This window comes from Podarcis erhardii, assembly GCF_964252035.2.
Source record: "Podarcis erhardii genome assembly, chromosome: 9".
NCBI classification, from domain to species: domain Eukaryota; kingdom Metazoa; phylum Chordata; class Lepidosauria; order Squamata; family Lacertidae; genus Podarcis; species Podarcis erhardii.
Window position 1 is genome coordinate 2,145,683 of NC_138512.1, and position 23,492 is coordinate 2,169,174.

Genomic DNA, 23,492 nt, shown 5'->3' on the forward strand with positions numbered 1-23,492 from the left:
CATGATGCTCGCCACATTGATCCAATTGATTTGAAACTAAAGGACAGATACATGCTGTTAAGTGCCTCTCAAATGTTTTCAAGGATCTATAACAAGTGCTGTTGGGGGGAAACTGGGCCGCTCGCTTTCCTTGTGCCCTGAACTGGCCATTCACACACACATCCAAAGTTTTTTTAAAAAAAAGAACCTTCAGTCTTCAAAAAAAACCTAGTTCCTGCAAAGTATAGTGTTATCTAGTTTTGATTGTATTCCAGCACTAATTATTGACGACTCTGCTGTGCTTCCATGGAATCATGCTCTTATTATTCATAGCAATGTTTTTATCTCTGTGAAATAACAATTTCTTCACTCTGCATTATTTTCTTTCTTAAGTTGTGGACTGTACGATGTCAAACAGGCAAGCCATTGATAGTTTCTGTATCTCTCAGACATCTGTATTGCTATATGAAACAAAACAATTTAATTAAAAAAGAAGAAAACAAATGAACAAAACAATCACTTTTAAAAAACAAATTTCCCCCAACAAAACTCCCCTTCTACGGTAAGGCAGCTCGCTCATTCTCTGAGTGTCAGGGGCCCCTCAGGACAGGGCCTTTTTGTGGGTGCACTTCTGCAATATGTCATTGACACAATAAAAGCACATTCGTGGTGGATTTATACTGGACCATCCACACCCCATTCAGCTTTATTAGTTGTTCTGTGGTGCCCCAGTGTTACAACATTATTGCAGTCTGGAGGCGCACTCTTGTGCTGCAGTGCAGCAAGAACGAGACAATCCTCCCCCCTCCAGAACATTTGTGGCCTGGAAAGTGACAGGATTTTATCAGAAAGCTATGGAACAAGCACAGATTGGAAGCAAAGCAGCATGGCCACCCTGAAACACTTGCAGGCCCAAACAGCATTGAAAGCAGGATCACATCTATCCACCCTGACAGCATCGTGAGCACAAATAATCACAAATGCACAACAAAAAGGATGGCTGGATTGGCCCCACATCATTATGTAGCCAAAACTAAGCTGTCTATATTACAAATGGCCTTGTCAAAACACTTTGAGAATTGTAGTTCCATAAGGTGGACTGGGGTCTCCAAACAATTCTCAGCGCCCTTAACTGACTATAGTTCCAAGGATTATTTGGGGGAAGCCAAGGTTATTTAAAGCGGTTTGATACTGCTTTAAATATATAGTGCAGACGGGCCTTTGTGGCTTATTCTGAGATGCCACAGGCAGGGTGGCAATCGTATCTGCTGGGTTTTGAACTCAGGAAGCTGCCATAGCCCTTTAACATTGTGGCAGCACACAGCTCTGCCCATGTGGCTGCAGTTGTGCCCAGTTCTTGTCTCTCTTGAGTTTCATGAGTAAATTTAGGCATGTCATTGGTTTTGGAATTGATCTGTCTCATCTGCTTTCTCCATGCACTGGAACGCAAGCCACATTCCAAGGAGCTATCCTCTTAATCACTTTCATATTTTCCAATGAAATTCAAATCCCAAGTTAAAGACGCTCAATTCCTTAAAAACTCCTGAAAGCTCATAAATCACGCAGGCAAATGAAGGAGCCTCCAAATCTGAAATGGGCTCTGCAGACTTAATGGGGCTTGTGCTGGCTCTTGAGGAAGGGGCGTCGGCTGAAGGAGTAGTAAATCTGTCCTCTGGAAATGGGGATACCATACTAGGCTGGTGTTGCATGACTGGTCTTTGAAGTTGCTGGGTCACTTAGACAATTGGCAGGTCCTGCAGTAGCGGGGCAAGAGGGGGGGAGAAGCTTAATGTCTGGTCTTTCTGACCCTGTTCCAGCCACCTACGCACAGATGAAAAGGAGGGCCCCCTCCAAGTTTCAAGCAGATGCAAGCAGAGGGAATGGGAGAGATTTACTGTATGCTCCACTTAGATACAAATGTTGGGTTTCTTGGTTTTGGCAAGATATGCCAAGCACAGCTTCCAGAAATTGGCTGAAGGGGGTGGGAGAGAGACCTCATTTCAATTTGGTAACCAAAGGCCCATGCATTTTTTATTCTGGGTAGACATGCAAGAAAGTGGAATACAAAAGCTCTTGTGTTTTTCCAGAAGGGTCCTTGCTCAGGGATACAGGATACTTCTGACTAGGCTATGAAGAGGCAGGAATGCCTTGTGGGGACTGAGAAAGTATGGTTAACCAAGAAACAAACCATGTGGACCCCGGCCAGGTGTGAGAATGGGCACTCCTTTGTGTTCCCCCACCCACGGGGCCAACAGAGTTGTGTTGACCTTGGCTGACAAGCCCACAGCTGTGCTCCATGTCATCCAACCCAAACTGCCTTCAAGCTGCATCAGGTTTCAGAGGTTCTTAATGTGTTCCTTGCAACAGAGCACTGGCTTGGCCTCAATCCGTATCAGCCACATTGAAACTTTCTTTTCTTTTCTTCCCCAAATCTCTGTTTGCAATAGCTGATGTGGTCTTTAATGAATATGGTGCCGAATGGGACCATATCTCAGCTTAGCCCTGGGTCCAAATCTCAGCTTAGCCCTGGGTGCACAACGTGGCTTTTGCTAAGGGCCCCTCCAGATGTCCTTTATATTGTGCATTCATGACAATTTGTTACCTCCATACCCCTGTATATTTAAAGCACGTGGTTTCCTAGTTAAAACTAGTTAAAATCTGTACAATGGGAATAACGACCTTCCTTTCCAAGATTGTTGTACTCAATAATATACATTAAAAGCAGGACATGCATCAAAATGTAGCAGTTATGTCATCAGCCCCTAACAGCCATTCTGTTCAGGGTTCCAGCCAGCAAGGCAACCAGGCCTTCCTTTGGAATACTACTGGTGTTAGGGGCTCACACAGCCCAATTCACCTTCACCCCCTCTTGATTTCCACCTTTTCTTTTCCAACTTTCCCCCCTGTAGCTCCTGGTACATACCCAGCCCTCACTGGGCTGTTTTGTGTGTGGGTTGCCAATGTTTAATCATTTTAAAAATACTATTTTTGACCTGCAGAGCTGAAGCAGGGCACACACCAGCCAGCGGATTAGAGTATTGCTGGGCTGAATTGTGTATGTTTTTTTGGTAAGCCACATTGAGAACCACTTGGGTACAAATCTTAAAAAATATTAATCCTATTGCACCATCAGTGTGCATGACAACATACACTTACTTCAATCAGCTGCACCAGGCAGGCTTTTGATTAACAAGCTGGGTACTTAGGATAAGTTGAAAAGCATAAATGAGTCTATGGCAATGAGCATGTGTGAAATCTGATGAATACAGTTGGGCCTACTTCACAGTCAATGTGTAAGGAAAGGGCTGGTGCTGTGTTTTTATTGTAACTACCTGTATGCGATCTTTTTATATGTATGTATTTTAATTGTACCAATCCTTGTTTTTAATGATTGCTTTTTGTATGCTCTAAGCTTTTTGTTTTAATGGTAAGCCACCTTGAGTTCTTGGGGGGGGGGGAGATATACATTCATATAAGCAGCAGCCCCGCCAACGTGGCCGCAAGGTGTGGCCTGGCCCCTAACGTGGGCGGCTTTCCAAGTCCACCTCGGGCTTCTAGCCAGGGAACCTGGGCTCCGTCTGCCGCCTGGAGGGCCGGGCGCTGCGGGCACAGCAACAGCCCTGCGAGGGAGGCCGAGGCCCCGGGGCGCCTCGCCAAGGGCTCCGCCCGGTCCTCTGCCCCCGCGCCGCCCCCTGAGGCGGCCACTGGCAGGAGGCCCTTGGGGGCCCGGGCGGCGGAGCCAAGCGCCCCTCAGAACTCGGCGGGCGGGACTGGCCAGGGGGCGGCGCTCCGGCGACAACCCGGCGAGGGAGGCCCGCAGCAGGCGGCCGCCCGCGCTCTGACTCGGCCCGCGAAGGGCCCGCGCTGCGCCCGAGGGGCCTCGGCCGCCGCCCAGTCAGAGACAGGGCGCCCCTCCTCCTCCCCCCCCGGCAAGCCCGCCCTCGTCCCCTCACCTCCGCGCCCCGCTCGCCGCCTTCCCCGAGCTCTCGCGAGATTTCCCTCCGGGGGGGGGGGCGACGGGGAGGGGCTTCCTCTGGCGCGGCTGAGGCGCAGGACGCGGCGGCTTCCAGCGGCGCCATGTTTCCGGGGCTCCTCAAGGCGCAGCGCCTGGCGCACAGAGCGGTGAGTGGCGGGACTTGCGCGGCAGCGGCGGCCTCCTGCTCCTCCTCCTCCTCCTCTGTCGCCTTGCGCCCGTCTCCCGCCCGGGCAGCTCCGCCCAGCCTCGCCGGGGGCCAAGGTCGCGCCGGGGCCTGGTTCCCCTCGGCCTGGCTCTGGCGTCGCAGAGGGCCGGGGGCCCCGGTGGGAATTGGGCGGCTTCCCCCGGCCTGGCCCGCCTCACAGGGGGGTCTGGAGAAGGAGAAGAGGGAGGAGGAGGAGGAGGAGGAGGAGGAGGAGGAAAACCCGTCGTGCCGCCTGGAGCTCCTTTCAGGGATAAATGTCAGTGGAACCTGTGTCTCCCAAGCCAGGTGTTTCTCGGTGTGTTTCTTTTACATTTCAGCATTGCCAATAAGCCCACGAAAGTTCCTGACCGGCACATTCCGCCCCCCCCCCCCGTAACCAAGGAGGCTAATAGTCTTGTTTCTATGTGGGCTGCAGAAAAGTGGACTCCCCTCTCCTCTGCAATCAGAATGAAAATGCAGGATACTAACCTCTTAGCAAGAGTTTCATATATATGAAATTTCATATATATGAGTTTCATTCATATGTGTGTGACGTTTAAAGCATCCCAGAAACCAGATAAAGTGTTCCTCCTTCGCCAGCCCACTCACTCGCCTGCATGAGTGGCTTTCATGATAATATTGTGGGAAACGGGGTTCACAGAATGTAGATTGGTTGATCTCTGGGTGGCTTGCGGGAGCTCTGCAACAATTTCTGATTCACTGTTAGGTCACAAAAGCAGCTACTAAAAGACTCGGGGGCTGTGAGCTCAATTCTGGTCCTGAATTTTTTTTCCCCGAACTGAGCATGTACTTGTGCACTTTGTACTTTGCGGGGTGGGTCTTCTGTCTCCTAAACTTGAGTATGGTTGGTAGAAGAAGAAGAGTTTGGATTTGATATCCCGCCTTTCACTCCCTTTAAGGAGTCTCCAAGCGGCTAACATTCTCCTTTCCCTTCCTCCCCCACAACAAACAGTGGGGCTGAGAGACTTCAAAGAAGTGTGACTGGCCCAAGGTCACCCAGCAGCTGCATGTGGAGGAGCGGAGACGCGAACCCGGTTCCCCAGATTATGAGACTACCGCTCTTAACCACTACACCACACTGGTTCTCAGTGGTAGACCTTGTACTACCAGTAGTTTAAACAATGTAGTTCCTCCAAGTCAGATCTGTCCACCACTGGTGTAAGTACCGTATTTTTCGCCCTATAGGATGCACTTTTTCCCCTCCAAAAATGAAGGGGAAATGTGTGTGCGTCCTATGGGGCGAATGCAGGCTTTCGCTGAAGCCTGGAGAGCGAGAGGGGTCAGTGCGCACCGACCCCTCTCGTTCTGCAGGCTTCGCGGACCTCTCCGCAAGCAGCGGGAGCGCTCCCGCTGCTTGCGGAGAGTTGCCTGCATGCCGAAGCCTGCCCGCGCTGAGCTCAGCGCGTCCAGGCTTCGCGGACCTCTCCACAAGCAGCGGGAACGCTCCCGCTGCTTGCGGAGAGTTGCTTGCATGCAGAAGCCTGCGCGCGCTGAGCTCAGCGCGTCCAGGCTTCGCGGACCTCTCCGCAAGTGGGGGGAGCACTCCCGCTGCTTGTGGAGAGTTGCCTGCATGCAGATGCCTGTGCGTGCTGAGCTCAGCGCGTCCAGGCTTTGCGGACCTCTCCGCAAGCAGCGGGAGCCAGCGCTGGGCTCCCACGGCTTGCAGAGAGCTGCCTGTTTGGGGGCTGGGGCGGGGGAAGCTCGGGCCTCCCCCGCCCCAGCCCCGCACCTGGGGGGGGGAAATAATTTTTTCCCCTTTATTTCCCCCCCAAAAAACTAGGTGCGCCTTATGGGGCGGTGCGTCCTATAGGGCGAAAAATACGGTAATTACTGAAACAAAGATGTCTTATTCTCAAGAGTGTCACCCCCATTATTCCCTCTGTTCCACCAAACACATGGGGACCCCCCACAAGTAAAATTATTTTTCCTTCTTAGTTGATGTACATAGTTGTACATAGATGCTTTACACTTCTGTGAGATTTGCTCTTGTTCTTCTTTAGCCAATGTAACCTGCCAATGTAACTAGGGCTGGGTGATACCTGGTTTTCAACATCACAGTATATCATCAGCTAAACACTGCAATATACTGCTATATCACAATGTCTGAAATAACCATGGAGCTGATTTTCAATTTCGTGATATAGCACCAGCTATACTGATATCTGAAATAAGTCTGATACTGATGTCTGAAATAAGGATGGAACTATGTAGAGGCATGGACTGGCTTAATGGTTTTTCCCACATTGTAATTTTTGCACAGCACACACATGCACCATGATTCACAACATATTGCCAGGTCAAAAATTATGAAACAATATCATGAAATGAACTTCATTTTTGGACGCTATAGCAATATATTGCCCAGCCCTAAATGTAACCTGTTCATGGTCCTCTGGTATCAATAGGCAGTGGGACCCATTGGTTCACATCTATGGGTTAAGGTTAGTACATGTGTAAATATGACACTCAACATGTCATGTGAAATACAAACAATCTTTGCAATAGTTGGTTAAATGTTCAGTGTCTGAAACTGGACAGATTGTACACATCCTGTTTCTGCAGCAATGTCTTAGTAGCTAAATGCTTAAATCTCGAAACAGTTGCCTTAATGCAGTGTTTCCCAACCTTTTTTGGGCAAAGGCACACTTGTTTCATGAAAAAAATCTTGAGGCACACCACCATTAGAAAATGTTTAAAAAAATAACTCTGTGCCTATATTGACTATATATAAAGTAACTCTCTTTAATAGGAATAAAATAAACACAAAGAAAGTATTTTATAATTACTTTATTATGAAATAGTAAGTAAACAGAAATATGAAAAATTATAAAATACTTTATTCAGTGCGCAACCTGGGCCTGTTTGGGTGAACACAAAGCTGATATTCTGGCTGGAATCGAAGAAAGACACACACGTAGCTCTTCGTCAACAGCTCTCAGTCTCTCTCTGTATTTAGTTTTTATAGCAAATGAAGGAAGAGTAAGCAGGCTGGGGTGGGTTAAGTAAGGGCTGAAAGTGCCTAGATGAAGTGGGGGAAGCTAGAGAGGAGGTACATTCTGACGTTTGAGGATAGACTAGGTTCTTTATGTGAATGATAGGTGAGTTATTTGACAGATCGAACTGAGAGCAAGGTGTGGCTTGTGTAGCTGGGGTGGACATGAATGTTTGGGGTGCAAACCCCAGGCCGGCCAGGTCCGAGGGGGGCAGGGAGAGACGGGCCTGCCTGCCTCTGCCTGCGCTGTGGTGTGTTTTGCCCCGACCGACGGACGGACCGACCTGCCAGCTGTCTCCGCAGTAGCAGCGCGGACTGGAGCTCCGTCATTCTCCCCGCCGGTGCCCGGGGAGGGGAGTGTGGGGCGGCCGCTGTGGAAGCGACGGCGTGCTCCTCCTCCTTCTCCTCCTCCTCCTCTTGCCGGGCTAGAGCCAGCCGGCTAGCGCTCGCCCCTCCTTGCTCGAGCCGACCCCGCCGCCGGGGGCCTTCCCGTCCTCTCAGCGGCGCCGCCTCGCGTCCCTCGTCCGGGGGTTGGGAGGGGGCTGGGGGGGAGGAAGGGGGCGAGGGGGAGCAGCCGCCGCCGCTCCTGAGGAGATTCTGAGGCGGTGGCGGGCGACGCGTGGCGGAAGAGGAGGGGTCCCGCCAGCCCCGCGTTTCTCTCTCTCTCTCCCTCACGGAAACCTTCACCTCAGCTTCTGCCGCTTTTTCTCTTCTTTCCCTCTTCCTTTTTTTTTTTAAAAAAAATGAAAAATCTTTCCTTTCTCTCTTTTCCAGCCCCCCCTCCCCTCTTCACGGAATTTCACTGCACTCGGGCGCCGCGGCGCGCAGGCGCACTGCTCGCTCCTCTTTCTGCGCAGGCGCCTTCTCTCGCTCTTTCGCCTCCTTTTCTTTCTCTCTCGATGGTCCGCCTACAAAGGAGCGAGGGAGGCGCCCGCCATGTTTGGATTTGCATCCAGCAGGAGATGCCGCCGCCGCCCCGCCTCTCGCCGCAGGACTCGCCCGCCTCCCACGGCACACCAGGCAACGTCTCGCGGCACACTAGTGTGCCGCGGAACACCGGTTGGGAAACACTGCCTTAATGTGGCACTCTGATCTTATCCTGCCAGTCTTACTATACCATACTAGTCTAACTCATTGACTGGTAGGGCCGCTCTAGGTTTTCAGCAAGAGAGAGGGCTGTTTCATTTGACAAAATGGGCTTCCACAAGTTTGCAGAACACAGTTTCAAATATTAGCAATGCAGCAGTGTCTATCTTGTGGAATTTAATGCAGTGTTACAAGAAGCATTAATAATAATAATAACAACAACAACAACAACAATAATAAAGTAGTAATAGTTTTTATCCCAGGATGCATTCCAGTCAGGCAAAATTACTTGAGGCATGAAGCAGTGAGGATGTGGCCTGTGAAGTGGGGGATCTGAAGCCTGGATAGAGAAGGCTGCATGTGGCTTCCTATGCTCCTACATGTCCTTGAGACAGAGGGAAGAGTATGTATTAATGGAGTGATTTGTAGAATGGGAGAATCTGATGACTCTGTCCTGCGCCTTGCAAAGAATGATGGTTATAGGACATTGTATATGTGGAGCTGTAGTGGTAGTAGTATTGGTAGTGAGAGACTAGGAACAGGAATGTAGTAGAAAATGAAGGTCTTACAATAGGTAATAAAAATGTTCAGGGAAAGAGATAGTGAGAAGGAAGCGGTGAGGATCTGTGTGCCAAGTACACCATGTCCAAACTGCTGCTTGGCCAAAATTCCACTTCAGGCATCTCCAGAAAGATACTCAGAAAGATTTAAAGATTCTGAGCTAAGGAGAAGAACAGCATTGAAACAACAGCATTGTTGCTTTTAAAAATTGTTTAAAGACATTGGAATAGCTAAAATATTTGATTTTATTTCTATATGATCATCTAAGTGTGGAAATTTGATGGATAAAATATATACAGTAGATTCCGGCAAGAGGAAGCCACCCGGCACCCACTGCTGCCTCGGAGGTAGTACCCGGCATATAAGACGACCCCCGACTTTTAAAAAAAATATATACCGTATTTTTTGCACCATAACACTCACTTTTTTCCTCCTAGAAAGTAAGGGGAAATGTCTGTGCGTGTTATGGAGCGAATGCCTGCGGGTGGCGGGGGGGATCTGCTGCAGTCGTGAGCAGAGGATCCATGGTTCCCCTTCCTTCCCTCCTCCATGGTTACAAAGCATGGATCCACATGGATCCTCAGGATTTTTGCATTGGGCTACTCCAAACTCACTGTCAGATCACGTCTGTGGCCACAGCATGAACCACAAAAATCATATATCCACTATTTTGTTTAGAATATTTTCTTTCTTGTTTTTCTCCTCTAAAAACTATGTGCGTGTTATGGTCTGGTGCGTGTTATAGAGCGAAAAATACGGTAATTTTTATTAACAGGCCAATCAAATCACATTATTTCCAAATCACATTAGTTCCAAATTATACAGCCAGATTTTTAAATTTTTGTTGGGGGTACCCATACTTCAAGCTCCAAACGGGTGCAAGCATCACTTATATTGCTGCTTTAATTAGACAGTTCTATCCAGTTCTGTCCAGATAGTCTCTTTGTTACTTTCCTCATCTTCTTGTTGTTATCATATATTCCTTTCTTTGCGATCTCTGATAATCTTCACAAGCGGGTTGAAAACAAACATCCTCTGTGTGGGTTTTACACTCTCCCAAAATCATATCACATAAGGACAGACGCCATTTCCACACCTCCGTAAAGAACTTTCCCTCAGTCTGTCCGTTGATTTCCCCAGGCTTGCCAAGCATATCTCAGAGGGCTCTGCCAGGTCTAGATCACATTCCGATCACCATTCACATTCCGATGACCCTGGTCCTCCTCCTCCCGTCCTTCTTAGGCCAGCCTGTCTTAGCGAGACGCCATTTAAAACTGCGTCATAAAACTTTCCTCCGTTCTCCGATGTTTACCAATCCTCTCTTTGATCAATAATTCACTCCACACAGTTCTTGAATTCCTGCTTGTGATTAACAAATTGCAATGATTCTTCTCTCTGGGGTGGAGGGTTATTAATACTCACATAAGGCAAAAAAAAAAGAAAAGTTTTTTCCTCCACCCCCTTTCCGTTTCACTCCAAACATACCAGTCTCTTAATGGTGATTCATAACTTGATTTATTTGTCCTGCCCGTCGCTCCGCTCACAGAGATCCATTAATCAGCAGTCTTTACTTCCGCTCTTCGCTTGATGTATGTGCTTTAGCTTCTTTCCAATTATATATTTCCAATTATATATTTCGAGCTAAAGCGAACCAGTGCACTGATTGGAGACAGCGTCAGGAAGAGCCGACTTCACCCGAGGGCTTGTGCCAAGTTTCCGCACCCCCTTCTTTTGAATCCGGGGGTGAATTATGGACACTGCTGGCAAGGCAGTCCCCCCCATCTCCTTGGGGGGGCCGGGAAGGCTGCCTCTTAATTACCTCGTGTGGGTCGGAGAGGTGTTATTGTCGGCCATCTTCCAATGTGCCACCTGGTGGCCCCTGACCCCCGACTTTTTAACCTCTTTTCCGGGATTAAAAAGTCGTCTTATACGCCGGAATCTACGGTATTTATTCTTTACATTTATATCACATCTTTTCTCCAATTAGCTCAAGGCAGCATGCATGGTTCTCTCCCCCCGCTCTTCCCTCCTCCATCTTATCCTCACAGCCATCCACTGAGGGTAGGTCAGATGAGAGAGAGGGACAGGCCCAGGGTCGTCCAGTGGGCCTTATGCTGTGCAGTGTTTGTGCTCTATGATGCAGCTATGCCCAACTAGGGAGTAATATAGTTCACACTGGAGGCAAGGGAAGTCTCAGTCTGTGCTCTGGGGAACATAGAGCTCTGGACTGTCTTTCATTGGAAGCTTTAAAGCAGAGGTTGGATGGCTCTGTCACAAATGGCTCTGTCACAGAGCCATTGATTTTCCTGCATTGTAGGGGGCTGGGCTAGATGACCCCCAGGGTCCCTTCCACCCAACATTGGAAATTCACCAGGTGCATTTTGAACCTGGCTATTGGCCATCTGTGACCAAGTGAAGATGCCTGGGTGCCAGGATGGCGCATGACCTCTTCACCATCTGGAGGTGCATGCGTAGGGATCCTTGGATCTGGACTGTTTTCACACACTAGTGACACGCCCTATAGAATTCTATCCATTATATTTTCTCTGCACAATCAAAATGAATTTCAGGAAACAAAAAGTTGTATTGAAAAATATGCCTTTCAAACCGTCTGGCCCCAAAATGGCAATTAGGCATTCCATTTTGGTGACTCTAATCCTGGTTTAAGGAGCCATTTGGCACCTAGCTTATATATCTGAGTTTCTAACACTGTTTCCAACTCTACAGTTCCATTATTCTATGAGCAAGGAACAACCTGAAAATGGGTCCTCAGTCACATGACCTAGCAACCCAGCACAGGGGTTTAGAATAGGTTCAAGTCTGTCCCTGTGCTGTCCAACCCTCCTCTTCTTGGGACATCCTTTTGCGGGACTTAACCTGGCTTTGGTTCAACTGGCTTTGGCTGAGCTGGTATAGAGGACTTACCCTACAGCATCTCCAGCTGAACTGACATGAATAACTTCAGCCTGGGCTCAGCTATAGATCTGCCTGTTCCAAACTCGCTCATCCTGGCAGATCTTGGGTTTGGAGCATGCTATAAATAGGTATGCCATCAGATTTAAATGGAAGTTCATAGCACACTTGCCAAGGGAAGGCTCAATTCTTTGAACACTTAAAAAACAACATTTTGCATGAGCCGATGATAATAATGAATGAATGGAAAGTCCTTGTTATGTTCCACATGAAGGAATAGTGAAGAGGTTGATTTATTTTTATGTAATCTCAGAAATATTAATAAATAAAACCCTCCTTTTACCCTGTTAAATGACTAAGTTACAAAGAGCATTTCTGCTTCTTCGGATTTATTTTAAGAAGTTTACATTATGCTTTTTTGGTAAATAGATAATTATCTATGCTACAAAACTTGTTATAGGAAGACTGAAGCTTATCCTATAACAACCATTCCTCTGACTGTATGTTCCCTCCAACAAACACCAGATTTTCTTTTAAAATACATTTTACTTTGGAATCTTAAACTCTAATCTTTCAGTGGTTCTGCACATTTTGCTTGTGACCGGACTATAAATTTTAGCAAGTGTGGGCTTTTTGCCATGAAAGCATGGATTTATTAATCAAACAGTCCATACATGCTTGTAACTTTTATGAAAAATGATTTATGAAACATAATCAAAAATATGGTTTTTGATATATATTGGCAGTAAGTAATTTGTTACTGGCAATTCACCTCAATGATTTAAAAATCCTTGACTCCTTGATGTGATTTAATATACTTAAGTTGGAACATGAAGAATTTTACAGGAACTTTTACACTTCTGATCATAGTTACAAATTGTAGCCTAATTCATTGTTGCATATAACAAATTGTCTTGGATGACTACATAAATTGAGTTCAGTGACACCTCCTGTGTATGCTAAGCGTGTATTGCAAATGTCAGTTGAGAATAGTGAGTGGAATCTGCACATTGGTTGGGGAGTGTTGTGGAGAAAGACCCACCAAGTTAGGGAGGAAACCTTTGGCCCTAGAATTGCTCCAGCAATTCTGAGATAGTTGGGGAGGAGCATCTTTGTGCTGTATAGATATTGGGGTAAAGGTTTGAAGGGAGGATTTGGAACAACTAATGTAAGAACATGCACCTTCTGGCTTGTGCTATCTGAGTATGTTTTGCCCCCAGCTGTTTCTGGTATGTCCTTAGCATCTGGATTACAAGGGGCCTTGGGGCATGGAAAATCCTAGTTAAACAGAGGGGATTGGGCAGAAGTGTCATAAAATGCACCTGCTCTCTAAACAAACTATTGGTCGAGATAAGATTGCTGACTTCATACCATATCATTCAAAACTCAGAGATTCTCCAAGGACATCTGATATGAAGGTGCATCTGCCTGCAATGTTAACTTCACCAACAGATTAAGAGCTACAAGTGTTATTGTTAAACCCTCTTCCCCCTTCTCTTGTTTTAAAGGTCTCCTTGCTTCACCGCTTTCAGAGTACACTAGTAATAGCCGAACACACAAATGAGGCTGTTTCACCTATTACATTAAATACCATCACTGCGGCAAAGCGTCTTGGAGGGGACGTTTCATGTTTAGTAGCTGGCTCCAATTGTGAAAAGGTAAAAACATTGAAAAGGGGAGGAGGAGGGGAAGTATGCTTTCTGTATTCTGAACTTGTTATTTGTTTAAAATATTTGTATCCTGCCTTGGGGGAAGGAGGGGTGGGGATTCAGATCAGTGGAACATAGTCATGCCTGATCTTTTTTAAAAGACTGCCCAAATATCATTTTTTTTCTTTTCAGGATAGGCACCTTATTAGTGATGATAAATGAGACCACGTTTATGACAGTTGTTCCATTGGCTTTTATCTCTCTGAGCGACTGATATATCCAGTTGTTTATAGGCATGCAAATCACCTAGTAATGGATTGATGTCCTTATATAATGTATGCTTAAATACAAATATATGCTGGGTTTGGGAATTGTAAAATCAGCTTCTCTTATCTATAACCACCATGATAAAGTTGAAAAATTACAAAAAAACAAAATCTAAGGATTTGTCTAGTAAAAATGGTTAACTAGTTTGGCAAAGAGAATCTCAAACTTGCATATATCAATCAAAATCTGGTTGATTTTTTTGAGTGCTATGCTAATTTCGCATTTGGAATGCAATTTAACTCTTGGTGCTTGGGTGCTGGTTTCAGCCAAAATAAAGTATATGTTGAAGCATGTGTCTGAATGACACTTGAGAGAGAGTGAGAGTGTTAAAGCAGAATGCTGCATTCCCCCCCCCCCCAATGCTCTATCAGCCCAGGGAGTCTTCTCTTACTATTTATTTACCACTCTTGCCAGTAACATCTGGTCACAGCAGTAAGGTTTTGCATGCACAGATAGTGATAATAAACCTTTTCATTGCAGGTAGCTCAAGAGCTGAGCAAAGTGCAAGGGGTTGTCAAAGTTCTTGTCTCGCAGCATGATGCATACAAAGGATTTCTGCCCGGTGAGACTCATTTGCTTGTCATTAAGATTCTCTGCAGTCACCACTGTGATGGGAAATATAAGGTGTTTTGACCAATATGTTTCATCCCCAGAGGAGCTGACTCCATTGATTCTGGCAGCCCAGAAGCAGTTTAATTACACCCACATCTGTGCCGGGGCATCTGCTTTTGGGAAGGTGAGCATATATGACATCCACCACAAATCTGTTGTTCCAAAGAGATTGATCCCTAAACTAATTTATAAATTATGACTTGTAATTATTGCATATTGATATATACAGGACTTTTCTAAAACATTTAGTGTGCTGCTTCTATAGCGCTTCCATTACTTTCATTTGCCAGATACGTGTTTAGTGTATTGTCTCAATTTGTAATTTTTAGCAATAAAACTAGAGTAGTAGTCAGCGTTATGCAGGTTTATAACTTGTTAGCAACATTTGCTTCTATCTGTTTCGTTTGTTTAGAATCTTCTTCCCAGAGTGGCAGCTAAGCTTGATGTTGCTCCTGTCTCAGACATAATTGAAATAAAGTCTCCTGACACATTTGTGAGGACAATTTATGCAGGTGAGTGTTGTCAGTCTGTATGCCATATATAGTAATAATAATAAAAAAATTATTTATATCCTGCCCATCTGGCTGGGTTTCCCAAGCCACTCTGGGCGGCTACCAACAGAATTAATGGTTAAATAATAATAATAATAATAATAATAATAATAATAATAATAATGCGATAAAACATCAGACATGAAAAACTTCCTTGAACAGGGCTGCCTTCAGATGTCTTCTAAAAATCAGATAGTTGTTTATTTCCTTGACATCTGATGGGAAGGCATTCCACAGGGCAGGCGCCAATACCGAGAAGGCCCCCTCCCTGGTTCCCTGTATCCTCACTTCTTGCAGTGAGGGAACCACCAGAAGGCCCTCAGAGCTGGACCTCAGTGTCTGGGCTGAACAATGGGGTGAAGACGCTCCTTCAGGTATACTGGGCCAAGGCTGTTTAGGGCTTTAAAGGTCAGCACCAACACTTTGAATTGTGCTTGGAAACGTACCGGGAGCCAATGTAGGTTTTTCAGGACTGGTGTTATATGGTCTCGACGGCCATTCCCAGTCACCAGTCTAGCTGCCGCATTCTGGATTAGTTGTTTCTGGGTCACCTTCAAAGGTAGCCCCACGTAGAGCACATTGCAGTAGTCCCAAGTGGGAGATAACTAGAGCATGCACCACTCTGGCAAGACAGTCTGCGGGCAGGTAGGGTCTCAGCCTGTGTACCAGATGGAGCTGGTAGACAGCTGCCCTGGACAGAGAATTGACCTGTGCCTCCATGGACAGCTGTGAGTCCAAAATGACTCCCAGGCTGCGCACCTGGTCCTTCAGGGGCACAGTTGCCCATTCAGGACCAAAGAGTCCTCCACACCAGCCCACCCCATCCCCCCAAAACAGTACTTCTGTCTTGTCAGGATTCAACCTCAATCTGTTATAGAGGTTTGCATTAGGGCATCTAACATCGCGTTGGTAACAGGAAAAGTGGAAATGGCTTTTCTGACGCAACTAATAGGATCATCCCTAGTACTGCAGGATTGTAGTTCAAAGTCCCAAGAAACCAGATATAGCTTCTTAATTAACAGAATCTGCTGACATGTATTGTATTCCTGTTAATGCATTTCTGATAAGATTTTGCAAACTGTAAGCCATTCAGTTAGTTCCTTTTATTTAATATGGGTTACATTAGTTCTGATTTCAGTAATCCATAGAGTTATCTTTTTTCGTTAGTGAGACATTGATACGATTATTTGTAATATTTAATTGACTTTCCCTAATTATTTTGCTGCCCTTATTTGTCTAGCCTTATCGTGCTTGTCTGATCTCATAATTTAATTTGGACATGAAAGCATTAGCTTCTATGGCTTCTAAATTTGTTATGGCAGGATTTATTTCCTTCCTTTTGTCAGTGTTCCCTTTCCTTCAAAGACTGATGGATTGCTTCTAGGTTTTGATGTACCTTCTAATAATTTCCTTCTGCAGTTATTTGTGCTTATCTATTACTAGCAATGTCTGCCCCCCCCAATATCTTTTTTTCTGCCCCTTTCACCATCTCTTGTAAACATACAAGTGAGAAGAACCACATTGACAATGTGTTGGGTTTATAATGAATTAATTGGAGACTTAACAGCCCAGGTTTTAATGATTGGTCTACCCAGATGTTACATACTCAGTTGCTAGATTTTGTGCTGCCTTGATGGATATTCGCCGAAGGATATCAACAAACTAGGCCCAAAATGCAAGACCTGTGCTCCTTCACGCTCTCTCCCTTATAATCGCTTTTAACTGTTTATCCTTGTTCTATATGTTAAAGTTATGCATAATATAATCACCTTTTAATCACTAGTTTTTATTCTTTACCTGTTTTAAGTCTTATATGTTGAGTTTATCCGTATGTTTTTTCTTATGCTCGTCTGTGACTGAAATAATTTGATACTACAGTGATACCTCGTTTTGAGTCCGCCCTGTTGAGGGTCCAGTTCATCCCACGCCTGCGGCAAGCCTGGAAGTCCCGGAACAGGTTACTTCTGGGTTTGCCGCACGCGCAGAAGCGCTGAATCATGCTTCGCGCATGCGCAGAGCGGTGCTTTGTCAAGCGTCCTTTTCCTCGAGCATCTGGGGCTCCGGAACGGATCCTGGACGCAAAAGGAGGTGGGACTTGCAAGGAAACATATTTAGGACTGCAGTAGGTCTCTTACTGGCAGACTTTCCGAAGAACAAATAGGTGTAGTATGACATAAAAAGCATCAATTATTTCTGAGAGTTGCTTTTTTATAACTTACTTGTAAAGTATGGTTGAAGGAATTAAAAGTGCAGCACTTTTAATCTTTTCTCGTTTTAAATGCAAACCAAATTTGTCAGTAGTTTCTTCATGGCAGTTGTGACTTTCTGAGCTTGTAACATTCTTTTGAAAACATAACTTCATTTCCTTGGAATGAGAATCACAGTGAGCATCCATCTACAAAGTCTGCCCAGGTTTGTTTGTTTCTTTAAAAAATATTTTTATTAAATATTTTCTTTTTACTTTTACAAAAGTACATGCTTTGTCTCTTTTTTCAGGTTGTACAGTCTTTCTTACAAATCAGTTACATTTGTTGTGAGACATTAGTGTTGAGTACAGTATAAAGTTTGGAAAGAAGAGGGGGGAGAGGAGGGGTGGGGTGGTGAGGCTTATATTCTCTTGTATGGTAGGTTCTCTTACTATTCGTTTTTTACATTTCCTTGGTAGTGAGATGTATTAGGGAGCAGGGTATGGTTAGTTGTCCAAGGTTGGCTGCAGTGAGGTTTGTTTGCATTTGTGGGGGGACGGGGCTTGTTGGGTCAGGTAAGCCAGATTGATTTGTATGTTGTTGTTGGGTTCTTGTTGTTATCTTGTTGGCTATGATAAAGGGGAGCCATACTGGGGTGAAGGCATCCTCTTCTATTTGCCCCCATGTCAGTTTCAGTTTATTGGTTAGCTTTTCTAGCGAGCTGATATGGACTTAGAAGGAGGTTTAGACCACATTCTAGTCCATTGGGTGGGTTAATTTCGAAGCCTATGTTGTGCTCCCATTGTTCTTTGATTGCGTCAAGGGGGTTTGTAGGATTTTGGAGCAGTATTTTGTATATTGTGGATACCATCCCTTTACTGTATCCCTCTGCTGTCAGGAGAAGGTTTTCGAAAGTAGTCAAGGGCCTAGTGGCTGCTGATTTTACTGTTGGATTGTTTAAAAAGGCATGGTGATGTGTTAGCCAAGGTATTTGGTTGTCCCCGAGTTTGTCTTGTTTTTCTTGTGTTGGTATAGGTTTGTTGTTATGTTAGAAATCTTTTAGACAGTGTAGGCCTTTGACTTGCCAGGTTTTTATCTGGAGGTTTTGTGCTGCGTGTTGGAATAGTGGGTGATAGGCAAGGGGGTTAGTGGGGATGGAGATAGTTTGCCTGCTTTTCCCCCCATGCTTTAAGCATGGACTGTGTGAACCTGTTCAGTGTTGCTGCCCAGGTTTGTTCATATCTCACCACCACTTTCTGAGCAAATGTTTCTTAGTCATGGAGTCAGTGGATGGCCATGAGCATTTTTTTTTGAGCAGGTTTACGTGTTAATGTTAATGACTTAATAAACCATGTTTTATTTTCCCAAGCTCAGGCACTGGGTTTGCTTGCTCACTTCTCTCCTTGCGAACAGCTTCAGTGTTTCTGCCACGGTGTATTAAAAATGTTCCATCTGGGAAACTGTGGCTTAATCTTGGTTGACTAATGTCACATCTGAAATAGAACAAGTCTCTCATTCTTAGCCTTCAGTCCTTTGCACATTTCATTTGGGAGTAAGTCTCATGGAATTCAGTGGGGTGTATTTCTGAGTAAACCTGCATAGGAGAGGTCGGGTGTACAATGGAAGTAGGAACTGCATGCATCTGCTGTGCAAAACATTTTTTTGTGGTCGGATGACTACGGTACCTTCATGCTGAGGGAATGGATGTTTTTTCAGATACAGTGGTTCCTCGTGTTACAAACACCTCGGGTTTCAAACACTTCGGGTTACAGACTCTGCTAACCCAGAAGTAGTACCTCGGGTTAAGAATTTTACCTCAGGATGATAATAGAAATGGCGTGGCGGCAGCGGGAGGCCCCATTAGCTAAAGTGGTACCTCAGTTTAAGAACGGTTTCAGGTTAAGAACGGACCTCTGGAACGAATTAAGTTTGTAACCAGAGGTACCACTGTACTTAGTGTCTAGTAGATGTGGCTAAACTCTTTTGTAAAAATAATAATATTGGTACTTCTTCCTTTCCACCATCAGGGTCACAACTGAAGGTTTTGTTTTGTTTGTACTATGCTTTGTATTTTTGTGTTTTTATATTGTAAACCACCCTGTGGTCTTCTGATGACGGGTGGTAGAGAAATTTAATAAATAATAATAAGTAGTAGTATTAATGAGTTGTCTGAAAACTTGAATGTGTCCAGTGGTGCTTAGTGGGGTGCCCAGGACCTGGCGGTGTTGCACACCTGGCTTCCTGATGGTGTCTCTGCCGCTTACCAAGAGGTGGAGGCACGAGGTGCAGGGAACTCAGTATGTGCCGGCATGGCAGCAGGAACCTTGGATTGGCTGCACCACCAGGCCCTCACTGTGCCCCCTCCCCCTGTCCAGAAGCGACAGCAATGTTCACTGTTGAGATGCCAGGTGTGCACTACACCAGCATGCCTGAGACACCAGGGAAGGTGAACCTATTCTGAGTCCATTTTTTGGTCTCTTAAATTTTCCTGCCTGAAAGGATTGTTTTGTCTAAGCAACAGCATTACTGCCCTCTGCTAAAAGCAGCTGATCATTGGAGTTTGCAATTTTATTTTCACAGAAAGTGTGGTCTTTTTGTAGGAAATGCCCTGTGCACAGTGAAGTGTGATGAAAAAATAAAGGTGTTCTCTGTACGAGGTACTTCCTTTGAGGCTGCATCAATAAGTGGTGGTAGTGCTACGGTAGAGAAAGGTGAGTGTTCAGTTTGTCTGAGTTTTTTTCCTTCTGAAGTTGAAATTGGAGTAAAAACATTATTGTCAAATAAAAAGACAACGTTGCACAAGTTTGCATTTATTGAATTCTTCCCTTTTTACACTTTGGCACTCTTTGTCTCCTAGAGTCCTCTAATTATTCCACATGGATATCTCTTTTTTTGTAGCCGTCTTGGGTCAGGTTACATGTAAAACTACTGTATCAAAATTGTGAAGCCATTTTGAATGGTTCAGTTGATTCAAAGAAAAAGGAGAGGCTTTCCCCATCGATGCTGGAAAGGATGCATGTTTGTTATTCTGTTAGCCCAATGCATTTCCTGCCAAAGTAAAATTCCCCTTCCCCCAAAGTATGCACCACACCAGGTCTCTTCTACAGCTCATGCTCCATTAACCTGCATGCACTACTTTTGCCCCAGCCAAAGCATCACATAACCGTACCAAGACCATATCTTAAACTGAGTGGTGTTCCACCCTTGCTGTTTCCTCTGTGGTGATGATGTGCTTTATTTCTGTCATGGAGAGTTAGAAATGTCTGTATTCTTGTTTTTGTTTTATTATGAATTCTTATGTTCTTATTTTGTATTTTCGTGTCGTGAACTACCCTGTGATCTTCAGATGAAGGACTGCATAGTATACTATACTGCATACTGTAACAACAACAACAACAATTGTAACAGGCTAAATTGTGGATAACTGTGTACAGTCTGTAAGCCTATCTGTAAGCCTTATTCAGGGGCTTATCTGTAAAAGAAGTAAAAGGACAACACTTACTAAACCACATATAAAACACTTGTAAACTGATTCAAAACCTAGTTTTGGCTGCTTTGATGTAATAATAGACATGATGTAATAATAGACATGCATACTTGGAAATAATCCAGTAGAAATAATTCAGACTTACTTCTGAGTAAACATCCTAGTGACTTCACGTGTTGATTTATTTGCTATATGAGCCCTAATGTTTCTGACGGGCAAAAACGCATGGCGGCATTTGTGTGTGTAAACTAGATCAGTTACCGGCATCTAAAGGACAATTGCATGCACTACTACCATGCTGGATGCTCGCTGTTTCTCACTGTACATTTCCTTCTGGCAGTCTCAGTTTCAGTTGTTTTTATTTTATCACTTGTTGTTAGCCACCCTGGGCTCTTTTGGGAGGAACAGTGGGATAGAAATTTAATAAATAAAAAATCCTATTTAAGTCCTGCTATATTTTGAATGAATTCATATTAACATCCAGAGGTATAACCATATTGATGTTTTCTTTTATTTATTGCGTTTTTTAAATGGAGGAAGGACTGTAGTTCAGTAATACTTCAAACCCTGTCATCTTCAGGAAGGGCTGTGAAAGACTGCTTTCTGAAATGCTAGAGAGCTGCTGCCAGTCAGTGTAGGCTGGGGAAGGGAGCATTTGGCTTTCCACACGCTGCTGGACTACAGCTCCCATTATCATTGACCCCTGTCCCTGTCCCCTGTGACTGATGGGCATTGGGAGTCCAACAACATCTGGAGGGCCACAAGTTCCCCATTCCTAGTGTTTATAGTACTGACATAGATGGAGCAATGATCTGACGTGGCATAAGGCGGCAGCTTAGGTCTGCTAAATTTTTTAATTACTTGAGGTTTGCAACCCCCCCCATTAATTAAATGTACAGAAAGTGAGTTGGAAGGGACCATGAGGGCCATCTAGTCCAACCCCCTGCACTGCAGGAATCTTTGGCCAGAGGTGGAGAACATACACCTCTGGGATTAAGAGTCTCTTGTTCTTATTGACTGGACTGTAAATAATTTTTAACATGTTTTTGTTAATGCAAAGATGTAAGATGAGCTGATATATATAATATCACATATACTGCAGAGTTTGGGCATGGAGGTCGTTTTTATGGCTATGACATTGTACCTTTCAAAAGCTCAGTGTCTTTTCTTTGTTTTGTTTTTTGATATAAACAGTATCTGCAGCTTCACCAGCTGGTCAGTCTGAATGGATCGAACAAAAGTTAACAAAAAGTGATCGGCCAGAACTGACTAGTGCGAAGGTGGTTGTTTCAGGTGGTAAGTAGTGGCTAATTGGCTAGAACTGTGATGAACTAGTGGTGAAATTTCTAGCAAAGTAGAAAATAACGAAAACTTTGTTATACAGTGGTACTTTGGTTCTCAAACTTAATCCATTCCGGAAGTCCCAAAACCAAAGCGTTCCAAAACCAAGGCCCGCTTTCCCATAGAAAGTAATGCAAAACAGATTAATCCGTTCCAGACTTTTAAAAACAACCCCTAAACCAGCAATTTAACATGAATTTTACTATCTAACGAGACCATTGATCCATAAAATGAAAGCAATAATCAATGTACTATGCTATAAAATAAATAATACAGTATTGTAGATGATAAAGATAAAAATTATTATTATTTTCTTACGTGCACTGATGATAGTCATTGTTTGGATGGGGGGCTTTTATCCATTTCTGCAGTCATACAATCAATCAGTAGCTGAACTGGGTTCCACACAGTCACAGAAACAAATTAACTGAAAAAGCCTCAAAAACAAAAATGCAAAATAAAAAGCAAAAACAAAAGCGCCAAATACAGTGGTACCTTGGTTCTCGAACTTAATCCATTCTGAAATGTTTGAAAACCAAGGTGCGGCTTCTGATTGGTGCAGGTGCCCCAGAAACAATAGCTGACAAGTGCATCAGACGTTCAGCTTCTGAAAAATGTCAAAAAACCAGAACACTTCTGGGTTTTCAGCGTTTGGGAACCAAGGTGTTTGAGAACCAAGGTACCACTGTACCTTCTACCATACCTAAAGAATTCTGACCAGTAATTTGTAGTTGGAAGCTGGAAAATGAGAAAGTTCATTGAAGTGGTGTGGGATTGGATGAAGTAAAGTAACTGTAAATATCAGCATTTGTCTTGTAATCAGCATGAATAATAAAAATCTAGAAAAGCTTAGTTTGAAGAGTGATCTGCTTTTACAGTGAAGGCGGTTTGCATGCATGACAGGTGTCCCCTGCAATGATGCAGGGGTTACATTCCAGGCCCCTCCCCATAAGTAAAATCCCGTAAAAGGAGCAGCCTCTAAAAAGCCTCTGAACGCACACATTTTCCTGCTGTCCCCCCCACTCCCTCTCCACACCTCTTTTTTCCATTAGAGTTGGAGCTCTGGGGCTGGCTGGAACCTGGCAGACACGTGGAAAAGTGGTTGCTTCTGCTGCTGTTGTCTACGCCACTTGTCAGTTATTAGGCAGAGAGACTGAGCAGCATAATCAAAGCCTCGCTGTGCCTCCAGTCTCTTTGGGGCTTCCTCTGCCCTCACTGGATGTCCTCTTTGGGCTTTGGGGGGGGGGGTCTCCTCACAAGCCACAAGGACTCTCCAGTTCTGCCATTTCCTGCTATGATTCTATATATTTAATTATTTACTGGTGCTGCGCATATACATGGTCATGTGCGATTAGAACGTGCATAAGTGGGATGCCTATACTACAATAGCACAACTAGTTTATCACATCTATCTCAGGAAAAAATAAAATAGCAAAAAACAGTACTCTACTTTATTACAGTCGTACCTCAGAAGTCGAACGGAAACCTAGGCTCGACTTCTGATTGGTGGCAGGAAGCTCCTGCAGCCAGTTAGAAGCCGCATAAGCCGCGTTGGACGTTCAGGTTCCAAAGAACATTTGCAAACCAGAAGACTCATTTCTGGGTTTGCGGCGTTCAGGAGCAAAAA

General features: G+C 44.8%; 1 protein-coding gene and 1 long non-coding RNA gene across 2 annotated transcripts in view; one reads left to right on the plus strand and one right to left on the minus strand.

The window, feature by feature from the left end:
* Positions 1-281: 281 nt before the first annotated feature.
* Positions 282-3,610, minus strand: LOC309350013. Its single transcript, XR_014160254.1, has 2 exons — positions 3,503-3,610; positions 282-440 (listed from the first exon to the last, which is right to left on the minus strand). It is a non-coding gene; the product is annotated as an uncharacterized lncRNA (long non-coding RNA).
* Positions 3,611-3,967: 357 nt separating this feature from the next.
* ETFA (electron transfer flavoprotein subunit alpha) overlaps positions 3,968-23,492 on the plus strand; it is a 47,186-nt gene continuing 27,661 nt past the window's right edge. Inside the window, exons 1-7 of the mRNA XM_081876438.1 lie at positions 3,968-4,101; positions 13,221-13,370; positions 14,169-14,250; positions 14,342-14,424; positions 14,713-14,812; positions 19,638-19,748; positions 21,719-21,820. Coding sequence (XP_081732564.1) covers positions 4,057-4,101; positions 13,221-13,370; positions 14,169-14,250; positions 14,342-14,424; positions 14,713-14,812; positions 19,638-19,748; positions 21,719-21,820 — 673 coding nt within the window. The 5' untranslated portion in view covers positions 3,968-4,056. The remainder of the gene's footprint in view (positions 4,102-13,220; positions 13,371-14,168; positions 14,251-14,341; positions 14,425-14,712; positions 14,813-19,637; positions 19,749-21,718; positions 21,821-23,492) is intronic.